We start from the raw sequence: 22,928 nt of genomic DNA on the forward strand, positions 1-22,928 counted from the left end.
TGGCTGTGGGTGTCTAGTGTGACAGAGAGGAGAAAAGCTCTCTAATCTCCCAGTGCCTGCCTCAGCCTCTCTGCCGCTCCCCTCCCTCCCGCCTTCCCTGCCTCCTCGGGCTCTCTCGCTCTTTCCTTTGCTTTTCTCCGGGAGTTTCAGTCCCTGTAGCCTTGGCAATCTAGACCTGGAGCCTGTGCACACGCACACACGAGCACACACACGCACACGCACTCACACACGCACTCCAGCTCTCCCCACCGGGATACGGAGCAAACCCGGGGCTTCATCTACCTGAAGGGGATGGCCCGGCCGGACACTTCTTGCTCACTTGTCATCTCTGGAGGTCAGAGCAACATCAGAAAGAGGGAGGCTCGCTGTCCGGTCTGCAACCTCTAGCCGTTTGCCGCCACCGCTGCCTAAAGTGTCCAGGGTGGAGGAGAAGGCTTTTCCAGGACAGACTCCCCGCACAGCTCTGCGGCCCTGGGACTTTAGCCGGCTGGGTCGCCCCAGCCTCTTCCTCCCTGGCCATCCTCTCGGCCCCGGTTGAGGGGTGCATGGCTCGGGCACCTCCCCGGCTGCCGCTGCCACTGCTGCTTCGAGCATATCCCACCCAGAGGACTGAACGCCGCCGCTGGAGTGGGGAGAGAAAGCGGAAGCCGTAACTTCCCTCTCCACTGCTCCCTGTCCTTTCCAGCCGAAGACCCGTTGGAAGGCTCCCGAGGAAAGCTAAGCGAAAGCTTCGAGCAGGGGAGGGCAAGCCGGCAGCCGCAGGCGCGCAGGGGTGGGGGCAGCATGTGCCCGGGAGCCCGGCGCCCGCTGGAGAAGTAGCGCACGTTGGGGCGAGCGAGACGCTTTCCAAGTTGGGCGCGTCCCAGAGCTCGGCGGCCCGCGCCTTGGCCGCGGGTGTCAGGAGAGAGGCGGGGCTGATGGGGGGCGCCGAGGTTGCTGTCGCTTGCGGCTAGAGTCCGTCTTAAAAGCACCCAGGCCAGCATCCCCAGGGTCTCAGCTGGCGTCACGCCCTCTGCCCGAGTGCACTCTCTGATGCCTTCGCTGGCGGTGGCCCGGGTGGCCCGCCCGCGGGGGGTGCCAGAGGGGGCGGGGGAGGAGGAGGAGGCAGTGTGATGGCCCTGGACGGCGAGCGCGGGGAGCAGGAGGAGGAGAAGAAAAAGAAGAAGAAGAAAAAGAAGAGGAAGAAGAAGAAGGAGGAGGGGGCTGAGAAGAGCCGCTCACCCTTCTCGGCCACGATGGGGGAGAACGACGCCGCGCTCCGGACCGGCAGCAGGGGGCTCTCGGACCCGTGGGCGGACTCCGTGGGGGTGCGACCCCGCACCACCGAGCGCCACATCACTGTGCACAGGCGGCTCGTACTGGCCTTCGCCTTGTCCATCGTGGCGCTGCTCGCGGTCACTATGCTCGCCGTGCTGCTCAGCCTGCGCTTCGACGAGTGTGGGGCTAGCGCAGCGTCCGGCGCAGAGGGTGGCCTCGCCGGCTTCCCACCGCGCGGTGGCAACGGGAGCCTTCCGGGTTCTCCCCGGCGCAACCATCAAGCTGGCCGGGACTCCTCGCAGCCCGAGGCAGGAGTGGAGGCCACCCCTGGGACACCGTCTGCCCAGCCGCCGTCGGAGGAGGAGCAGGAGCAGCGGCAGCCGTGGACGCAGCTGCGCCTGTCCGGCCATCTCAAGCCGCTGCACTACAATCTGATGCTCACCGCTTTCATGGAGAACTTCACCTTCTCCGGGGAGGTCAACGTGGAGATCGCGTGCCGGAACGCCACCCGCTACGTCGTGCTGCACGCCTCCCGGGTGGCGGTGGAAAAGGTGCAGGTGGCCGAGGACCGGGTGGCGGGGGCCGTCCCGGTGGCCGGCTTTTTCCTCTATCCGCAAACCCAGGTGTTGGTGGTGGTGCTGAACAGGACCCTGGACGCGCAGAGGAATTACAACCTGAAGATCATCTATAACGCCCTGATCGAGAACGAGCTCTTGGGCTTCTTCCGCAGCTCCTACGTGCTCCACGGGGAGAGAAGGTACGGAGGGAGGCGATGTCCGGCACCGCTGTACCCAGCCAAGCTGCTCTAAACTCGGGGCAGCTGGTGACCCCGGGGACCCTCCTGGCGTCCGATACCGGGAAGCTTGGGGTGGAGGAAGGAAGTAAAGGCTGGGTAGGACTATCACCAAGAGCCCTCAGGGTCTCCCAGATGCCTGGGCTCTCCCTGTTGCCAACTACGCAAACTAACTCACCAGTGGTGAACGAAGAATTCTATCCCCTCTTCTAGTCAGGACCTCCCCTCCACCCTGTCCCCCTGTCAAAGTTGCTTAGCCAGGACCTCCCCACCCCGTCAACGGTCCTTTAGCCAGCCGGGCGCAGGGTTCTCCCCCGCCCCCCCACCGCCCCCCCACCTTCCCCTCTTAGTTTGTCCTCTGAGCGACTTCGAGCCAGGGTGACATCAAAGGCCTGCCAAGTTACTGTCCAGGGAAAATACGTTAGCTGCCAAAGGCCAGGGTAGCAGCGCATCCGGGGAGATGGCAGTGCAGGATAGAGCAGGGCAAAGCCCCTCCCTGCCCCCACCCCATCCCCCGCAAACGCACACCTCGCCCATTGTCTGGCAGGCAGAAAGCAGAGGACCGGCTTGGGCTGCATAAAGTTTTCCAAAAACTGGAAGTTGAGATTTAGAGTAGCAAGAGCTGGTCCGGTGACAGAGTAAGGGGGCGGGGCCGGTAAGGGTGTCCTTGCAAGTGCTGCGGGCTCTCTTCTAACGCGGTGGCTCCAGTTGTTTGTTCCTGAGTTACTGACTCTGGAAATGATTCCATTGGTGAACGGAGGGAAAGCTAGCGGTCAGTCTCAATTGCCTTATTAGTGGGTATCTACTAACTTTTTAGGCTTGGGCAGTATTCTGTTGTTTATTTTTTGTGGACCTGTGGGTCATTTCACCACTTCTTTAGAGCTCCGACTTGGAAGTCCAACAGAACCCCGTTCCTATCCCGACAATGACTACCTCTAGTGCTTACTCAGCTGCTAGTGCTTACTGAGCAACGTACATTAACTCAATCTTACAGGAACCCAGTGGAGTAAATAGGGTGCTACCACCATTCCCTATTTAACAGGTGGGAAAATGAAGGAACAGAGAAGTGAAATAACTTGACACGGGTGAATCCACAAAGCAGGGAGTTTAGCCCCAGAGTCCATATTTTTATTTTTAATTTGGGGATAATGATGATAATATTATCCTCACAGGATTGTTGCAGGTGTCCGTGAGCTAAGGCATTGGATATCACTTAACCCTATACCTGGCATGTAGAGTATCCACCATAAATGTCAGCTGTTATAAGTGTTGGTGGTACTAAGCTCTCAAGCATATCATCGGATGAATAAAAAACGTAATTCTTGCTTTTTGCTGTAACCCCTTGCTTTTTAAAATAACTGGTTAATTAAATGACTATAGGGCTGATGGACAACAAAATTGAACAAGAAAATGAAATTGACAACGTTAGAAGCATAGGCAGGTTGGAAATTAGTAATGATGCCACTTGTAGCGCCTCCTCTGTTCCCAAGTCATTCTCACAACTGCCTAAAACTGGGGCTCTGAGTAGCCCAAGGTGCCTGAGGACAGCAGCTTGTCAGTGGAGAGCTGGGACTTGACCTTCTTTTTTTGATCCCTGGACCAGGGCTCATGTTGTCTGGAAATTTTGTAAAGAAGTTATTGTATAAGAGGCTGGGGAAATTTCAGTGTGTTAGGGGAGAACACAAATGTTTTATTACTTATAGAGTACTATGAAGTAACGTCATAGAAATAAATTGCCCAATGCTAGTAATTGTATGATAGTTAAAATCTGTAAGTGAATGTATACATTATTCGTTCTCCTAAGATCAGATGTGGGCTATTTAAACCCCCTTCCACTTCCAACATATTCTAATGAATACAGGTTAAACGTATTTTCCCCCATATCAAATATCAAATATGGGGGGAAAGGCATAGAAGGCAAATTTGCATGTTATGTTTAGAAACAAGCTTGTTATATCAAAATGTCAACAGTGGGAGCTGCATATCATTACCAATAAATTTGTGGTGAAATAAATAGTTTCAACAAATCATCTTTTTTGAGCCTTGCCAAAATATATTTGGTTGAACTGAGCTTGTTTTGGTCAGTGCTTTCAAATTAACAGAATTCTTAAAAAAGACCAGATGTTTCCGCTTGACCCTTAACTGATTTCTTGTACTCCTGGTGTATATTGGTGTTCAAACTCTCTTCTTCAGTTTTCTCCAAAGATGTAAATAACTTGGTTGAAAGTTTAACCTAGTGCATATGTGGCCAAACCCTTGTTTCTCTTTTTTTCCCCCTTTGAATACCAGAATGAATATGATAATTTCTTGAATGTTGATACCTGGAGTTGATGAGGCAAAGGAAATAGAATAAACTATTTCACAATAATGCCAATATTATATATTAACACTTTTTTGGTTGTTGTTATTACTAAAGCAACTTGGAACATGGGAAAATAAGCCAATATTGGGAACTCAGCCAAAGTGGGACTTTTATTGGTGATGTTTTTATCCCAAAAATGCAATGTAAACTGGCATTTTAAAACCCTTCCGAAAGGGCATTGATACAAACTCGGAGTTTTCATTTGATTAATGATTAAATATCTTGGTTTTTAGTTAGTCATAATTTTTGCAAATTTAATTATCAGATAATTTCTGTAATGAAAATAAATATTTAATCTGCCAGTGGGGAGTCACATTAAGCAACTTGAAATATTTAGAAGAGTAATACTACAGTTCAGTCCACTTAGCCTATGTGGAAACAACTCATTGCTATCCCAATCAATCTAATTCTTCAACTCACTCCTCACTCAGAGGTCTGAGAGAAACAATTTGGGTGAGGTCAGGAAAATTAGATTTCACCACATGCTATATACCTTTGAACCCTGGAAGGTTTTACCACTGACCAGATGTTGGAGGGGGCTTGGTTTTGTCCTACAGGGAAGACTTAACTTTTCTAGGTTCCCATAACTACAGCTGAGAAAGGTTGGAAGACAAGCTCCCCATTGAAGCCCAAATTTCCTCTGCTTGAGGCAGATCCTCTACTTCTGTCGGTCATTTGGCTAAAGAAAAATTCATCACTTGTTGGATATTGCAAATAAATAAATTCTCTTAAATTTGAAATGTTTACACACAGCAGTAAATTATCTCCATTGGGCAGAACACATAATCACCTTTTCCTCAATTGGGTGTGTAATTATGCCATAGAATTCTATAGTAGAATATACTTGCTCAGAATTAGGTAAGCTGTTCATTTACCTGAAGTAATTGCCACTTTTGAGTAGCCAGATGGTGAGCATACCCATGTTCAAAGTTGGGTACCTTAATTTAGATCCAGATGGTCGGATTGAAAGGGGAGATTTACCTAGAGTAAATGAACATTTTATTCACTTTCAAAAGGGAGACTATTTTTCTTTGACAAACTTTGATTGGGTCTCTAACATGCCACAGTGCCAGGAGACAGATTAAAAATAGGTCTTTTTCTATCAAGGATTATTTAGAGAGAAACTGTGATCTCCAAGTAAAATGGGAAAATAACATTGCAGTTTGCAAAAAGAATTGCAAAAAAATGCTTTTGCAAAAATCTTGTGGAGAGTAGAGAAGATTTTGGGGGTAGGCATTTGATCTTTTGTGGTATTAGTATACATGGTTTTATGCCTTGCCCTTTTTCTGGAATGAATTAATAATCTTGATATTTAATAAAAGCAGGAAAACTACCACGTTACTTTTATGTTGAAAGAAAGTTCGTTTCACCCAGTCACTCTGATGAGGAGAGCTTCACAGGGACAATTTGTTGTACGTAGCTTTTGGTCCCCTATAAAAGGCTCTGAACTGAAAAAAATCTGTGAGAATCGTTTATTTCTGTGAAAACTTTTTAATATGATTCCTTAATGGACTTACCTCATTGTTTTCCTGTCAGGCACACATAACCATATGGCCAGACTGAGTCCAGGACTGCTGGATTTTGGTCACAATTCAAAATGCCACCACTAAACTAAATCTAGAAGATATTTTCCTTTTTTTAAAAAAAAGCTTTGACCATTTCATGACTGATTCAGGGAGGAAAATCCAAATAATTAGTGTTTGTCTTGCCGTGTTTTTTTCCATGGCACCACTTGACTGGGTCACCGTGGTTAGTAATAAAGTGTAGAGTTTCTCTAAGAGAGTTAAATTAGTTTGCCCGTGTATTTATTTATTCAAAGCAACTGCAAACATGGCCTATTTGCTCTGGATCTCTTTCAAGCAAAGATGGACCTGTGACTGGTTTTCCTATGTTTATTTGGTCTGCACAACATGTTTATTTCCTTAAACTAAATTTTGCTACTGTGTATGTGGATGAGTTTGAGAGCACAGAGCTGGGCAACAGTTTAGGTTTGCTGGAAGATGGGAACATTAGGTGGATAAGATTACAAGAATAAGACTCACTTATTTAAGCATGACTTCCTACTGGGGACTTGGCCTGCAATACAGGCATGTGCCCTGACTGGGACTGGAACCAGTGACTTTGGTTCATAGGCTGGCACTCAGTCCACTGAGCCACACCAGCCAGGGCAGGGATAACTTATTTTTAATGAAGAAATGTTTCATACTCTGTAAGGAAGAGCATTCCTATGTCACCCATTTTCCTCCTCCATCTATGAGACTCATCATTATCAGTGTTGTCACTTTGTTTTTTAATTTTTTGTGTGTCCATCATGTCTTTTTGGATTTTCAATAGTGACTGGGTTCCTCCAGAGCTTTTCAAAGTCCCGTGCAGTCCTGCTTTTTGCCACTAGAGAGTGGATGCTTTCTCCAACAGATAGAATGTTGCTACTTAATACATAGAATTTGGGAGAATATAACAATGAAAAATCCTCCCTTCTTTTCTTGGTTTCCAGAACAATGTGAACTAATTCACAAGTAGCCATATCTTGACGGTGGTGGCTGGGCTGGGAGGATGGAATAAGGTTAGCAGGTTTGGGTGGGGCTGAATTGGGGTGAAGGGCCCCAGGCTCACGCCCTGCGCACCTGACTCCCGGTGCACCTTCTCAGTCTCAGAATGCCTGAGCGGCCCTGGGTTGAAGGAGCTCTGGCATTGGTTTTGCAGAGGGAGGGGGAAGGCATTCCTCCCAGTGCAGCAGGGTGAAGTTTTAATTTAACTATTGAGATCGTTCAAAAAAAAAAAAAAATCAGAGGATGAACAAGGAATGGAGTTTTAACATTACTGCTGTTACTTTTCATCCCTTTTAAGGATACGTTCAAGCCACTTTTGGCTGTGTTTGTGGATGGAAAAGTGTGTGTCTTTAGTGTGTTCAGGGACTCTGGAACCAGACCGCCTGGGTTCGTGATCTGACTCTGCCACTGATTACCTTTATGACCTCCCCCAAGTTTCCTAACTGTTCTGGGTCCGGTGTCCTCATCTGGAAAATGGTGATAATGATAACCCATTTCACAGGGTTATTGTGAGGATTACATAGTTAAGAAATAAGGCATTTAGAACAGGGTCTGAAAATTGGTAAGCACTTTGGTGGGTATTAATAATTCCATGGCTGGAGAGCTCCTATTGGGACTGGTAAGAGGTCATGTCGGGCCACTGTATTGCCCTGGGGTTTCCCCTTAGCGGCAGCCGTCCCTGTGGGCATCCCTCCCACTGCCGTCTGTTATGCCACCTAAGCGGAGTTCAAAAGACAGAGAGAGAGGGACCAGAGCGCCTTCACCATGAAGAAGAGAGTGAAGGGAAAGGCTGTGGTATTTCATAGCTAGACAAAGCCCATGCTTGGTTCAGGCACGGAGAGAGGGAGAGCATTGAGGGAGCAGGAAGAGTGTGGGAAGCAGAAGGATGCACCAACCTCTGATTATGGCACTATTTTCTATCAGCAGAGAGAATGGCAGAAACCAACGACTGACGGGTCAGAAGGGTGTTTCCCTTGTCACTGGAAGCCAGCAGAGCAGACAGAAAAATCCCAAGTGCAAGGGAAAGGCACACCAGTCCTCTGATGTTGTTCTCAAGACTTAATTTGCATTCTGACAGTAGCAGTACTTTTTAATCCTTACATAAGGCTTTGCCTGTTTCCAATATTAAACAAATGACATTCAGGCACTAGTTTATTTATTCTTATGAAAACCTAGTATTATGGCCCAGGACAATAATGCTATGTATTCATAATACTCTTCATCAATGGTGATCATTTTTGATAAGAGTATTTAGTACATAAATAGGAAAACAGTCATGAATATTATGCTCTGTTTTTATAACACGATTATTCACACATGCACCACTTCCTACATACATATTGCTGGCATTATTGCATTATGTTTTTAGTTTACTAGAATGGTTATTTAAAAAAATAGACTATACGCTTGCTTATAGCACTGAATATTCAGCAGGAGTACTTTTCTTCTGAAATGGCAGAGGTTTAATGACTCATTGAAGTACATAAAAACACATAGTCTAACCATCGCGCTTTTTGACTTAAAATGTTCTGTCATTGTGTAATAATTTGCATTTTGATTAACAGCCTTAACTTTAAATGGGACAGGTGTAACTTCCATGACCTTGTAACTGAGTCTGTTTACTGCAAACATTTGGATAGTAACTAGATGGCCCATTAGAACTTTTCTGTAGATCTTGGGAATTTTTATTACCAATCTTAAATGATGACAATGCTAGGCAGTTTGCAATTTCAACAGAAGCAAGTTCAAAGATCATTTTTCACTGTGCTGTATGTGTGGTATGCTTAGAAGTGGCCAAAACGGAAACCTCTGTGAAATGCCACGCCGTGTCTGAGGTTCTCTTGGTTTTGGTGGGTTCCACAGTGAAAAGTCATGAATCGATTTTCAATGCTAACAGTGCTATGCAAATGTCTGTTTCTTCTGTGTATCTTAATTTTATGAAAAGGCAAACTGAAAATAATGGAACAGACACTGTTTTGTATCTCATACTGTAATTTGTTGGCAATATTAACTGACATTAATGCATTACTTCTGCTGAATCTTATCATAATGACTTGATACAAGGAGCTTGCCTAGTGAACTTCCGCAGAAATAAGAAGAAATCAATTCTCTATATCCTTCAGAGGCAACAGAGAGCTTTAAGCTCTACTTAGCTGAACCAAAATGTCAAATAGACAAGTTGTTAAAAAATCAAGTAATTTATTTTAGAAGAGAATTAAAATACAGATATGTTATTCATATTTTTTTAGTTATGCTAAAGTGACATTCTTGGGAAGACACTTCCAGGATGTCACTTTTGGAAGTAGAATTTTTTTTATGGTAATAGAGGGATTCGTTAAAAGATAAAAATGATTTTGTTTAAGAAAGCGAGGAAAAAAGACAACAAAATACTTGTCCCTAGTTCACTTCTGCCTCCTAATGTTTTATTTTACTTCTTGTTGTATTTACATATGTATTTCACATTCATATGATATATTAAAATGTTTTCTATTTTTCATTATTTTTTCTGTATTTCTTCTACATGGTATCCTCCTCCTGCCACCTCAGACTCACCTCAAATTTGCTCAAATCCAAACTCATCATTCCCTACTCCAAATCACCTCTACTAGTGCCCTCTTTGATGTTTTAAATGACAGTAAGCAGAAAGGAAGTCTTACTTCCACCAACTGAAGACAACCCTAAAATATATGCAGTGAAGAAAAAATTATATTTTTGAAACCCAACAGACATTGTTGGGTACTGAGTCTGAAATTACATCCTTTTGTTAGAAAGGAGAGTATCAAGGTGAGAGGTGTTAGAGATGGGCTGGCAATACTGAGATCTGATAAAACCAGAATCTCTGTAAGGGAGCAGACCGGGCATTAACTTAATATGAGAGTCAAAGCTGTTTTAAAGGCTTTTTTCTTTTGTGCTATCCATTGTCAACTTGCTCACTTCTCCATCCGTCTCTGACCCTTAAAATACTCCCCAGGCTCCACGACTAATTCTTATGTTTCCTCCTCCATAAAGCCTTCCTTCAGTTCTTAAGGCTGGTAGTTCTCAACTGGATCAGTTTTGTCCCCCGAGGGACATTTGCAATGTCTGGAGACATTTTGGTTGCCACAATTGGAGAAAGGTGGTGCTACTGGCCTCTGGTGGTAGAGGGCAGGGATGCTGCTGCTAAACATCCTACGGTGCACACAACGGCCTCCGACAATGAATGTTGTCCAACCTAAAATGCCGTTGTGCCATGGCTGAAAAAGCCTGCTGAAGGAGAATGTAATTTCTTCGTACATTTTCCCTATTTGTCAGGGCATTTTGTGTGATGCCTATTTAGGTATATATTTACTTTCTTTTATTTAGAATATAAACTCCTTGAGGGAAGCAAGTAAAGATAGTTCTCTTCGTCCTCAGTATTAAACACTCAAAAAATGATTGAGAGGCACATGAATTATAGAACGTCTAGTAAAAAGCTACTTAGTGGCAGTGTAGCTAACATTTTAAAAAAGCCTCATCAAATTCAGGGAATATTTTATTTCTAATTTTTTTCAGTTGTTTGATCTCAAACTTGGGAAAGACCTTAAATGTAATCTAGTCCTACTGCTCTTCTTTACCAAGGGACGTTTTTTGATTTCCTAAATACTAAATTGAAATTCAATTGCAATCGTCCTTAGGTGCCAGACTGTGAAATTGGTATTTTCTCATTTAGACATTATCAGAATATATGTTGGCCCTCTGTGCATAGATATATACTGTATGTATAATTTCATTAAGAATATTAATTGCAGAAAAAGTCACTAAATGATTTCTACAGCTCCTTTCAACCCTGATAATAAGTTATTTACATTGCTAGCTTTACTAACATATTTACTTACCACATAAGGCAAAAAGAAATGACATGAAATTATTCTTCTGCATAAATATTTGGCTTATTAATTTCTCACTAGCCCAAAGGTATTTAGAATTTCTATATCTAATAAATTCCTACCCATTAATAACTTAATGCCAAAGATACATTTGATTTTTACATGACTAATGCATTCTAATTGCAACCACTCTGTTGAACTCTTGTAGAACTTTTCTCCTAGTATTACTAGTATTAGAATATATAAATACAGATAACCTTTTCAATTAGATTGCAAAGAACTTAAGGGCAAAATGATTATATCTTTTTAAAAAATATTACTATGTACCTAATAATGAAGAACTTACATATAGCAGACAATATCTAATTGTTCAATGACTAGAATTGGAGTTCTCAGAGACTTTAAAGTTATAAGGGAACACTTTTTTTTCATATATGAAATCTTATATCTTTTAAGTAGCTTCAGTAGAGAAATATCAAGCTCAGTGGACATTTTAATTAATAAAATAGAAAGGTAAGATTCAAGAACATTATATAAGAAAAAAATATGTGATGAGAAAATTGTAAATGGGTGCATTTTAACTAAAAGGTGCTAACATTTAATTAAGCAAAAATTATGTTATTATCAGTAAAAAATAATAGGGAAAATATTACCATGATTCTGGCAAATTAGGAAAGAACTTTAACTACCAGCAGTTGAATTATAACATTGTGTATCAATTATGGATAAAGATTAATTTTACTGTTTTTGAAATGTAGTTGCCTTTCACTCAGACACAGAAAATGTGAATTCCAGACCCAGCTTTACACTAATTGCCTGTGCAACTGTGGACAAATCCCTTAACCCTACTGGAGCTATTTTTTCTTGTTTAGAAATTTATGAGAGTTGGACAATTTGTTTCTAAGATTGCTTCCAACTTTAACCTTATATTTGTCTGAAGATTTATAGTTAAAACTTCTTTCCCATATATTATCTCATTTTATCATCTCGACAGTTTTGGAAGGAAGGCCTAGAAAATATTATTGTTTTTCTTCTACTAATGAAAAAATAGGCTCGGGCAGTTAAGTGATTTACCCTAGGCTGGTATGTGGCAGCCCAGTACTGTTTTCAAGATAACTCTCAAAAACCTTTTCTCTGAGAGCCTCTCTGAGAGCATACAATTAATCTTAAAAATGTCTTTTTTTCTCTATTTCAAAGCTAAGCTTCAAAAAGGTAGGCCTTCAATGATAAATGTAAGCTTCATCATTTTAAAATGGCCTAAACATTTACACCTCATGGTTTGAGCCAAGGATAGCCAATAAGATTCAATACACACATCAACCCCTATTGATTGGTAGTAGTTGCCTGAAGTGCTGTGCTGAGAATAATTTTGAGGTCAAGTTCAGGCTCAGTGGGAAAGTGTGCCATGTTAGATTAGCCATGTATACCTTGGATGATGGAGAAAGGAGAGGTGGCAGATTTACTTATGGGGGACACAGTTTTTTAAACAAGTGACTTTAGAACTCAGTAATGTTTTATAAAGGGTCTGATATTGACTTGCCTTATATCAAGTTTTGCAACTAGTAATGTTAAAAAAGCTTAACTTTGTCATGATTGATTTAATAAATAATGACCTTCTTAAGTTAAAGTACTTACTATGAGCATTTTCATTTGTAACCCTGAACTGTGAGAAAAAAATAGAAGTTGCTTTTAGTTAGAGTTTTAGTAAGTAACTTTGCTGCTTGATCTGAGAACTTGAGGGCATTAAATATATTTTTAGTATATAATACATTTATATATGTATATGTACACAGTCATTAACAGATTTTTTATATAGGTATTTATTACATTTACATGTCATAATATAATAAACACATAATATGAGTAGTAAATACCAGTACTGTCTGGATTACTGAATGTGAACCTGTTGAAGATGTTGTGAATCAGTGGCTGCCATTTTTTACTGGCTGCTATTCATTAACTGCCTGCTGGCTGCTATTCTTCTATTCGCTGCGATAGGTGCTTTACATTCTCTATTTCCCCACTAAGCTTTACAAAAGCTTTCTTTTTGAGTTAAACTTGACTATTTTCTATTGAGCAATGAACAACTACACCTTAGGGAAATTTGGTAATCGTATAGGATGATATGGTTAAGAATGTCGTAGAGCCAGAATTCAGACCAAGTTTTGTGTGGTTTCAAAACCCCTTTTTAAAATAAAATCAGGTCACGTCTTGATGAAGTTTGAGGGTACAGATGTTTCTCAGTGATGGTCTATGTTCATTATGTATCTGATGACAACTTCTGGATTTTAGTTTCACTGACTTTAAATGTTGTGCAGTTTCAGGGAGGAAAGGCATGCCAAAAAAGAGGATTATTATTTTCCAATGTTTACTAATGTGAGACCAATGAGTGATTTTCCTGTAGACTATAATGTTTTGTCTAATAGGCACTACTTTGGGTTTAGAGAATTTATTTCAAATGAGACAAAAACTTCTCTGAAGAGCTTTTATTGTTGGGGAAATGTGTATGTATAGTGTTTTCATGCTATTCATGAACTTAAGTTTGGTTCAGAAGTGAAAAGTATCTTGCAATTCGGTAATATACGTTATCAGCAGAAGCATGCAAAGTGGTCACAACTCAAGCAATAAATGTAATTGGGAATGTCATTTTCTGTTTTCCAGATTCCTCGGTGTTACTCAGTTTTCGCCTACACATGCCAGGAAGGCATTTCCTTGTTTTGATGAGCCCATCTACAAGGCTACTTTTAAAATCAGCATCAAGCATCAAGCAACCTATTTATCTTTATCCAATATGCCAGTGGAAACTTCCGTGTTTGAGGAAGATGGATGGGTTACGGATCACTTTTCACAGACCCCTCTCATGTCCACATATTATTTAGCCTGGGCTATTTGCAACTTCACATACAGAGAAACTATCACCAAGAGTGGGGTTGTAGTAAGTATTTTAAACTTAATGATGTTTTTGGATTATGTACACTCTGTAAAGTAATCTGATTTCTGGATTAACAATGAAATTATTCCTATCCTCTTCACATTTATATGGCTGAATTTTTTACTTAACTCTTGGGAAAAAAATTATCTTCCCAGTTTCAAGGAGTCAGAGAGGAACGTCTCTTCTATACCCAGCCCTCCGATTCCTTTAACTGCCTCCCCCAGCCCTGCCATCCCTCTCCCTCTTCACCTCCTGACTATCTCTGGAACAACTGTTGTTCGTTTTGAGAAATTGCCAGTATCTATTTATATGACTGGGAAAGCTGCTCCCTTTTATTGTGAAACATTTCAAATGTACAGAAAATGTGGAGAATAACATAATGCACTCCGTATGCCTGATCTATAGAACTATCCAGCTCTATAGAATCTAAACATTTTACCATCTTTGCTTCAGTCTGATTAATTTTTGAAAAAGTAAAACATACTGCATTGAATTGAAGCTTTCTGCGTACCCCTGCCATATCTCATGCCTTACCCTCTTTCTTTGAGGTAATCACTCTCCTGGATTTGGTATTAGCCATTTCCATGTATATTATTATGTATTTGTTAATTATGTAAATATCCACTTATAACACATGTCATGTTTTATAATTTCACATATATAAATGGTTTTATACTATCAATATCATCTTACAACTTATTTTTTATTTCATTTTATTTTTTGCTTAAAATTACGTTTTTGTGGTTTATCCGAATAGAATGGTCGAATGAATACATCAAAATTTGTCATCTTCCTATAGATGAACATTTTAATTTTTCTGATTTTCAATGATTAACAGCAATGCTCCAGTGAACATTTTTGTACATAAGTTCTGCCAATGTGCTAGAATTTTTGTATGGTATAAAGCTTCTTTTAGCCCATAACACCCAAATGTATAAAAATATGTTCTAGGGGAGGGTAGTATATAGAAAGCCTGAAGAATTACAGTTTGTGTTAAATTTATATTAAGGATCAATTGGACTTTCTATCGCAACTACCATTTGTGACACCATGGTGTTTTAGGCGCTTTCTGCATGCTATTGCATTGCATTGGAGAGGCTAGTTCAGCCATGCTGTTAAATAACTTCCTCTTCATTTCAATGGCTTACACTGTAAATATGCATTTATTTTAATTTTCATGTCAGATCCTAAAGCAAGGTATTATAATTCCATTTTTGTAAATGAATATGTTGAAGCATAAAGAGGTGAAGTAACTCTCCCAGGGTTAGAAATTAAGCAAGTGGTAGAGCCACAAGTTAAACCTCTGTTGGTCTGATTTCAAATTTGAGGCTTCTCTGCCCTTTGTTCCAGAAGCTCTGTTTTACCATTTCACCTGTGTGTCTATCACAGAATTCAGATAATGGTTGTCTTCATCCAATGGCCATCACATTCAGTGCTGCTTGAACATAACAAAAGAAGTGAATAGAAATCTATATTCTTATTCTGCAGGAAGTTCAGAGCTCTATAATAACCTAAATTTTGAAATATAGGTTGGCTAAATAAATTTTCTCACTGTTCCTTTCAATTTAAATCACTCTGGAGCCTATTTAAAAAAAAACCTGCCTGCATACAAAATTCATCCATTACCAAAGAACTGCAAAGAGTGAATTCATGAACATAATCATTAAAATAACTTCCTAAATGCTAGCTATAGAGGGCAGGATGACATTTTACTCGTTTGGACTTATACTTTTTTGATATGTTGAATTCCTCTGATGTTTTTGATGTCTGGATATTTCCAGGCTGCACACATTGGACCATACACAGAAAAGGAACACGAAGACATCTCATTTCCTTTTACATCTTCGAAAGATGATGATTGACTTGCCTTGGGTCAGCTAGCAGCACAGGGTACAATGGAAAGGTTTTTTTCCAAGTATGTTTTCTTAAAAGTGTCCTCAGCCATTCACAATTGTGCTGGCTGCAAAGTGACCCATGTTTAAGTGACCCAGACACACTCTAATTATTTAGACGTGACTTTGTATTAGAGATAAGAATCTAAGTAATTAGTAAACATTTTAAAATTCTTCCTCAATAATTTTTATGTAAGAAAGATAAAACATGCTACAAGAGAACATTGAAAGGTCAACTGAAATAAAATTTTAGATTGTATAGTCCAGAAATACTAAGAAGCATGAAAAGGAAAACACTATTGCCATTGGGAGCCCTTGCTTATCAACTGTGGAAATATGGTTTGAAACCTGGTTCTCTTTCTGTCACCCCTTGGAAATCCAATCTATTTTCTTCCCCCTGCCTTTCCTCTCTCTATTACTGGGAGCACATGGGAGTGACATTTCTTAACTCCTAACAGCTAGAAGGAGTGGACATTTAGTTTTAAAATCCTGGAAGTGGGATGGCTGTGTGAAGTCCAGGTGGTCATTTTGGATCAGAGTCTAAAGCAGTTTCCTTCAGGACACGAGAGAGCAACTTGAGTAGCATCTTAATAATACACAGCTGAACTGCAGCAGTGCCTCAAGTATGCATATTTGAAGCGTCATCATTATTTTCTTATCAAGTTATCTACACTCTGCAAGGCACTAGCCTAAGTAATTAGAAAGATAAAAAACAATCTAAGATCCCTCTAGTACAGAGATTGCAAATGCAGCTTTCAGATTGAATCTATGCCTACAGATGTGTTTTGTTTACCCATCCCTAACATGGTTTAACATTTTTATAATTAGTTGGTAACATTTAGAAATTGAGAGATTGCACATAAAATTATTTATTCCTAGCTTCTCTTGAGAAACAGGAAGATCATTGGACCCACATTACTGCTCGGCAGTATTTGTTCATTCATTTATTCCTTTAACAGATATATATTGACTGAGTGTCAGGTATTGTTCTAGGCTCTGGTGATATAGCAGTGAACAAAGCAAGCAAGGTTTCTACTCTCAAAAATTTATGTCCTAATTAGGAGACAGTGACATTAAACAAATACATATATCCCATGTCAGGTGGTGATAATATGCATGGTGTAGGTGAGTGGTGGCGGACCCATTTACATGGTGCATTTGCTTCCCAGTGTAACTTAATCAGGGCCACTTTTGTACTTTTGCATCTAGTTCACTGTACTGTTGTATATTACCTGCTTTCGTTCTGTGGACATTTGGATTTTCAACCCTTGGCTAGGGACGTAATTCAAGAGGGTAGCCAAGGAATGTGCATTGGAAAAGCTATAAATTCACTAATTGCAGCTTAGTGTTACTAGCATTCACTGTCAAATGAAAGTTGTAAAAAGTAAATTACAGACAGTTTTGAAGAGGAATAACTTGCTAAGGGTTGGAGTCTAGATCTGTACTCCATGAAGAAGATAAGATTTTATATGGCTCTGAATGATGGTTTTGTTTTGAAGAAGCAGATGAATGTGAGCATACAATCCTTGGCAGGGGAAGTATTAGTAAAACAAAGAGATAGGGATATTTATGGGAAATAGTGTAGATTTATGATTATAAACATGGAATTTAAAATCAGATGGGTTTGTTTTAGAATTTGTGTTTTGCTTCTCTTGGTTAATTACTTAACTTCTCTCTATCCTAGTTTTCTTGTCTGAAAACTTAAAGTATGAATTCTTCCTTTATAATATTGTTTCAGTTACAATCATGGCATAACAAACCACTCCAGAATTTAGTGGCATTAAAAAAACCATTTAATATGCTAAACGTTTCAATTGGCCAGGAATTTGGAAGAGCACAGTGGAGACACTGTTTCATCTCAGTGATGTCAGGGACCTCAGTTGGGGAGACCTGATGATTGGGAGCGACTTGACAACAAGAGACCAGAATCACCTAGACCATCTTCAGAAATGTGCCTATGTGCCTGGTGGTTGTTTTGCTAGTCTTCCGTGATGCCAGCTGGCGCTGCTGGTCCATAGCATTGCTCTACATCCTTTTCACATAATCTGGCCTTATTCAAAATATGGTGGCCTCAGGGTAGCTGGAATTCTTACATGATGAAATAACTCCAAAGGTGAATGTCCCAAAAGAACTAGGTAGAAGCTATATGACCTTTTTTGAGTTATCTTCAGAAATCACACAGCATCACTTTTACTGATTTTTAATGGTTACAAGTAAGTCACTAAGAGATGGTTCTGATTTGATAGATGAGAGCATGGATCTGAACTCTTGATGGGGAGTGTCAAAGAATCTGTAGACTTGTTTTAAAATCAATACAGTCTGCTCTCTGGTCACAAGTTATTTACATTCATTCTATATACAAAGTATACTTGCTATAAGTCTGATTCATTATAGCATCAGACTCAAGTTTGAGGTCCAGGATCTCAACATCGAATTTAGGTCTGGGTGCAGATGAGGCTACTTGGGTTTGGTTTCTTGGGCATGGCTTCTCTCTTTGTGAAGACCTGTTAACTAAGGATATAAATAATCTATCCCCACTCCCTATCCCCAGAAACAAAGGTAAGAGGAGAATATGATTATTGCAATAGACATTACCATTCAAGAATAGAGAAAATGAGAGGATACAGTAGTTGCTGACCCATAGCAATTTTGAAATCCAACTGGGCACATATTGGCAGTTCCTTAATTATGGCTCTTTGCTGCTTCCTGTGAATTGTTCTTTCTGGAGCTTGTCCCCATTCTTTCGGTCTTTAATTTTGTCTTTGAAGGCATCTTTTCTCCTCCAATTAAGAAGTAGTTTGTGTTTGCAACTGAACAGCTTTCTGAGCTTGCTTTCCACCAGTAGGAAGTTAGGGGCTCAAAGTCTTATTTTTCCTATTATATTGGCTCTATTGCTTTAAGTCCAAGCAGGTATATAATTTTACATAATTTATAATTATATAAAAATGTTGGCTTTCTATGTATCAAGTTATACCCATTCCATTAGACAAAACTATTCCCACAGATCCTTTTGTCTACCTTGAGGCTTTTGCCTTTAACATTCTTAGATGCTTTATTATTTAATATAGAGAGATAGAGAGTTTTTATGAGGCACACTTTTAAGATCCTCAAAAGACCTTGTCTTTTTGGAAAGGTCTATGGGACATTATTTTAAGAGTGTCTGAAGCCTTAAGATTCTGAAGTCACATTCTTGGTTTCCTATTTAGACCATATTTTCCTGACAGTGATGTGCATTTTTTTTATTCTTCTGGGGATGTTTCTTACTTTGAAAATCTTTTGCCATCTGGAGAGGCTAGGGTGAAGAAAAAGTTTGAATTTCAAGCTCAGCAAGTCCTGGACTTTTTCTAAATTTTGACTGGAAACTGGACAGTTCTTAAACTCTTCTTTCCTTTATTGCATTTTTCATGGCTGGAGAAATAGCCAGGTGGTACTTTCAGTGTTATGCCTGGAATGTGCCTTAAGTAGAAAATATAGTTCAGTAGCTACAGCTCTCATTTTTCATGATACTACAGGCAGCAGTGTTGCTAAACTATCTTCCATTACATTGCAAAGGTCCCCTTTCCTTTAGCTTCCAAGTTTATTCACCTTAATATTCTTCAAGCCCTCACCAACAACTTCTTCAAAGTTCACTAAGCTTTTGCTAATACTCTCCTCATGGATCTTCAAGCTTTTGCTCACACTTTAGTTCCAAAGCCAGTGCCTCACATTTAAAGGCATTGTTATGGCAGTATCCCACTTCCAGGCACTAAAATTGACTCTAATTGATATTGCTGAATAAAAAAAAAAATCACTCTAAAACTTAGCAATAAAAAGTGATCATTTTTTATGCTCATGGATTCTGTGGGTCAGGAGTACAAACGTTACAGAGCAGGGACTGACCCATCTCTGCTCTATGATATCACAGCTATAGACACTTGATATGTGGGTGTAACATGACATGACAGCTTGGAGCCAAAATTATCTGGGGGCTTCCTTACTAAGTGTCTGTACTTCATCTTAGCTGTTGTCTGAGCCCTAATTGGGGCTTTCCATGATGCCTGAGCTTCAATGCAGCATGGTAGCCTAACGTTGTCAGACTTGTTATTGGTTATTATTACCATTCAGGCCTGTAAACATGAGTGTACCAACTGATTTACACTGTCTGTTCATTCCAATATAAAGGGTTACATAGACTGTATTAGTCACCATATTTTTTCTCACTCCTTTTAGCAAGGCAGATACTGTATTACTTTTTCTGTCCTAGTTGAAGAAGTTAAACAGTATCACTTTTGGGTTATTCTGTTAATTATAAACTTAGGTTGACCCAGATTCCAGCAGAGGGGACATAGACCCCATCTTTCAGTGACAGTACTGTCAGAGGTTTTGTGGACTCATTTGAAACCACCACAGTTGTTATAAATATTATAGGAGATTATAAAATCATAAACACAGTGCCTGACATATTGTACTGATTCTGATGGTAACAATTAAATTGGTGAGATGTTCAGAAGTCATAGAAGGGGGTAGTAATATTTATGTCTGAGAGGAATATGGAAACTAGATTGTTAAAGAACTTGATGCCAGGCTAAATTTGAAGATTTTGTGCAGTTAACAATAAAAGCCACTGAAATTTAAAAGCTGGAAGCATGACATGTATACTTTTTATAATCTGCCTGAGAAAAGCATGCACAATGTGAGGGCATGAGGAGCCATTAGCAAGGGGTCCATTTAGCTATGAAACTCTGGACTAATTTAATTTAATAGCATAGTATAATTTAAAGAATATAATTTAAATAAATAATGTATAATTATTAATTTAAATTTAAATAATTTAATAATTATAATGTAGGTGAATTATAATTACTTAAATTTAAGTAATTTAAATAGCATAGTATAGATATGCTATAATTTAAATAAATAGCATAGTGGAGATATGAATTTAAATCATTTAAATAAAGTATTTATTTAAATAAGTTAAATAATTTATAATTAAATAAATAGCTATAATTTTAAATAAAAAGTATAGTTATAATTTAAATAAATAGCATAGTATAGATATGAAAGGCATTTTAAAGGAAGAATTGGTAGTTCTTGGTGAAAGATGAAAGAAAAACTAAACGAGGAAGCAAAAGAGCAAAGGGTCGAGTGGCTTTAAGGTTTAAGTTCATAACAGCTCTGTAGTTGCCATCCTCCATGTTCACTGTGTATTCTGAATTGGCTCTCACAACCAGTGGAGTTTGCTTTTGCCTTGGCCAATCTCTTGGATGTACAACCTACACTGTTATAACTGGTTGTATAGAATTTCTTTAGCCAGCATTCTTTATATATTGTCAGGTAACAAAATCTCAATTTGAGCTTAAGCAGAAAGGGAAGTTTATTAGAAAAATATTGGGGCGTCTCAAAGAATCTCAGGTCACAGATGGACCTGGGGCTTGGAGCACTGAGGGAAGCTTGGGAGTCCTCTCACATGTTCTTGTCAGTGCTTCTGCTGTGCCCTCCTCTTTCACTGTGGACACATTTCCTCTGTTGTTTGATTCACATGGTGGAATATTGCTGTCAAAAGTTCCCAAGTTTTCTGTTGTAGTAAAAGTCTCAAGAGGGAAAAGAATCTTTATAAATTCCCCAAAATATAGGGAATGTCTTGGTTGCCTTTTCTTGAGTCACAGGATCGTCTCTGGGGGAGGGTGCACATGTGGAGTTACAAAAGAGGAACATGACATCTTTTGCTTCACTTTGTAGATTAGCGTGTGTGGCAAAAAAGGAGTTTCTAGAGAAGGGATGCTGGGCAAAAAACTGCTACAAGTGCCCGAGATGTATTTTTAGCTTTATTCTGTGGACTGACTACTATGGGAAGAATACATATAATTTACTGTGCTGGTGTATATGCATATATACCTACCTACACCCAAGAAAGTACACACACATACATGTGATGAACATTTCTGGTACTCAGGGTTCTAGTAATAATACTGTATATACACATTTAAAACGTGTATATTAAAACATGTATCCTGTGTAGCTTCCTACTGAAAATGAAATTTTAGTCTAATTTTTAAAAAGTATTTATTTATTTTTAGAGAGGGGAAGGGAGAGAGAAAGAGAGGGAGAGCAACATCAATGTGAGAGAGAAACATTGGTTTTCCTTTGTACACGCCTCCACTGGGGACCAAACCTGCAATGGAGGCATGTGTCCTCGCTGTGAATTGAACCGGTGACCTTACACTTTGTGGGATGTCTCCCAACCAACTAGGCCACACTGGTCCAGGCTTAAGTCTAATTTTAACAACAGAAGTAGAAGACTGTGGGTTGATGCACCTAAGCATATATTCCAGTTTATAAATACCCATGTTAATAATAGGAGTTCTTTAGTCATTAAACATTCTGGTTAAATTGTTGTATAAATAAAATAGCCCACAGAGAAAGAAATAGTCACAAGAAGTTATATTACAAGCTATTAGAAATCTAAGTAGAGGGTTCCTGACTACCCCAAGAACTAGTCATCCTCCTCCTCCTCCTCTCTGTTCTTAAAATACTTAGTGCACTCATCCCTCATAGTCATCATCTCACTGTTCATACCACTTTCTCAGAGGCCTTGTTGCTCTTCTACACTGTGCACACTTGAAGACAGGCACCATATCTTATCTTTATAAGATCATCAATTCCTATTGTATGCAGAAAATGGTAGGTGCTCAGTGAAAGTCCATTAAACATCTAAAATAGTGAATTCCCTTCAGAGAAGTCACCATGTCGGTGGTTTCCAAAACTTTTGGTTAAGTTAATATATACAGCATGGAAGTTGATGAGGAGTAATTTTTTATTGATTTTAGAGAGAGAGGGGAACATGTATAGAGAGAAACATGGATTTGTTGTTCCACTTATGTATGCATTCATTGGTTAATTTTTGTATGTGCCTTGGTTGAGGAATTGAACTCACAACCTTGGTTTACTGAGATGAGCTACCTGCCCAGGGCCTGATGAGAAGTCATTTTGACCAATACTGAACTACAAATAAGAAATTGTTGCAATACAGATACTACCACTTTAAAGCATTCTGGGAGAAGAGGTAGGTAAAAGGAGAGTTGAGTACTGTGGGGTAATGTTTTGCTGCCAAACAGGGAACTGATTTCAGGGCAGAGCCCAGGCTCTGGAGAACTTAGCACAGGGGAGGAGAAATGGAGTGGTTCTTATCAAGTAAAGACCAGGGATTGCCTCTGTTCTCCATCAGGAAAGCAAAGCCTCTGAGTATTTGTTGATGAGCTGGTGGTGATGGCTGGCTTGTCAGCTAGGTGGGTCTGAGCTGGTTGGGTGGTCTGCTGCCA

The 22,928-nt window shown here is 40.0% G+C and overlaps 1 protein-coding gene across 2 annotated transcripts in view; it reads left to right on the plus strand.

Moving 5' to 3' along the window:
* Positions 1–1,112: 1,112 nt before the first annotated feature.
* Positions 1,113–22,928, plus strand: part of TRHDE (thyrotropin releasing hormone degrading enzyme) — a 393,263-nt gene continuing 371,447 nt past the window's right edge. For both annotated transcript variants that reach the window (XM_054580121.1, XM_054580122.1), the window contains exons 1-2: positions 1,113–2,014; positions 13,468–13,741. In XM_054580121.1, the coding sequence (XP_054436096.1) occupies positions 1,113–2,014; positions 13,468–13,741 (1,176 nt within the window). The remainder of the gene's footprint in view (positions 2,015–13,467; positions 13,742–22,928) is intronic.

This window comes from Pteronotus mesoamericanus, unplaced genomic scaffold (genome assembly GCF_021234165.1).
Source record: "Pteronotus mesoamericanus isolate MK-2021 breed Mesoamerican mustached bat unplaced genomic scaffold, CSHL_Meso_final contig_56, whole genome shotgun sequence".
In the NCBI taxonomy this organism is placed as follows: Eukaryota; Metazoa; Chordata; class Mammalia; order Chiroptera; family Mormoopidae; genus Pteronotus; species Pteronotus mesoamericanus.